General features: G+C 39.8%; 1 protein-coding gene across 1 annotated transcript; it reads left to right on the top strand.

Annotated features, from left to right (window-relative positions):
- Window positions 1-36: 36 nt before the first annotated feature.
- On the top strand, window positions 37-201 carry LOC119591481 (small G protein signaling modulator 1-like; the record flags this gene model as incomplete). Its single annotated transcript, XM_037940224.1, is given in 1 exon segment — window positions 37-201. A coding segment is annotated over 1 exon segment (89 nt), but the record flags the coding sequence as incomplete, so codon positions are not given.
- Window positions 202-211: the final 10 nt, after the last annotated feature.

Here is a 211-nt window from a genome sequence, read left to right as displayed (position 1 = left end):
TTTTTTTCCCCCCGTCTGCATTTCATTTCATTTCAGAAATGGCAGAGCGTCACGATGCCAAGATTGTCCTCCATACAGCACGGAACTTGGTCCTGCAACTTCAGACTCTGATTGAAAACAAGTAGACAGCTTGATGTGTCTCATGTGCCAAATCTTCATGTGTTTCACTTTCATAGATACATTTATTGTTTACACATTAATTAAAGAGGCA

Source organism: Penaeus monodon, chromosome 28, assembly GCF_015228065.2.
Source record: "Penaeus monodon isolate SGIC_2016 chromosome 28, NSTDA_Pmon_1, whole genome shotgun sequence".
Classification (NCBI taxonomy): Eukaryota; Metazoa; Arthropoda; class Malacostraca; order Decapoda; family Penaeidae; genus Penaeus; species Penaeus monodon.
This window is presented reverse-complemented; position numbering and strand designations above follow the sequence as displayed.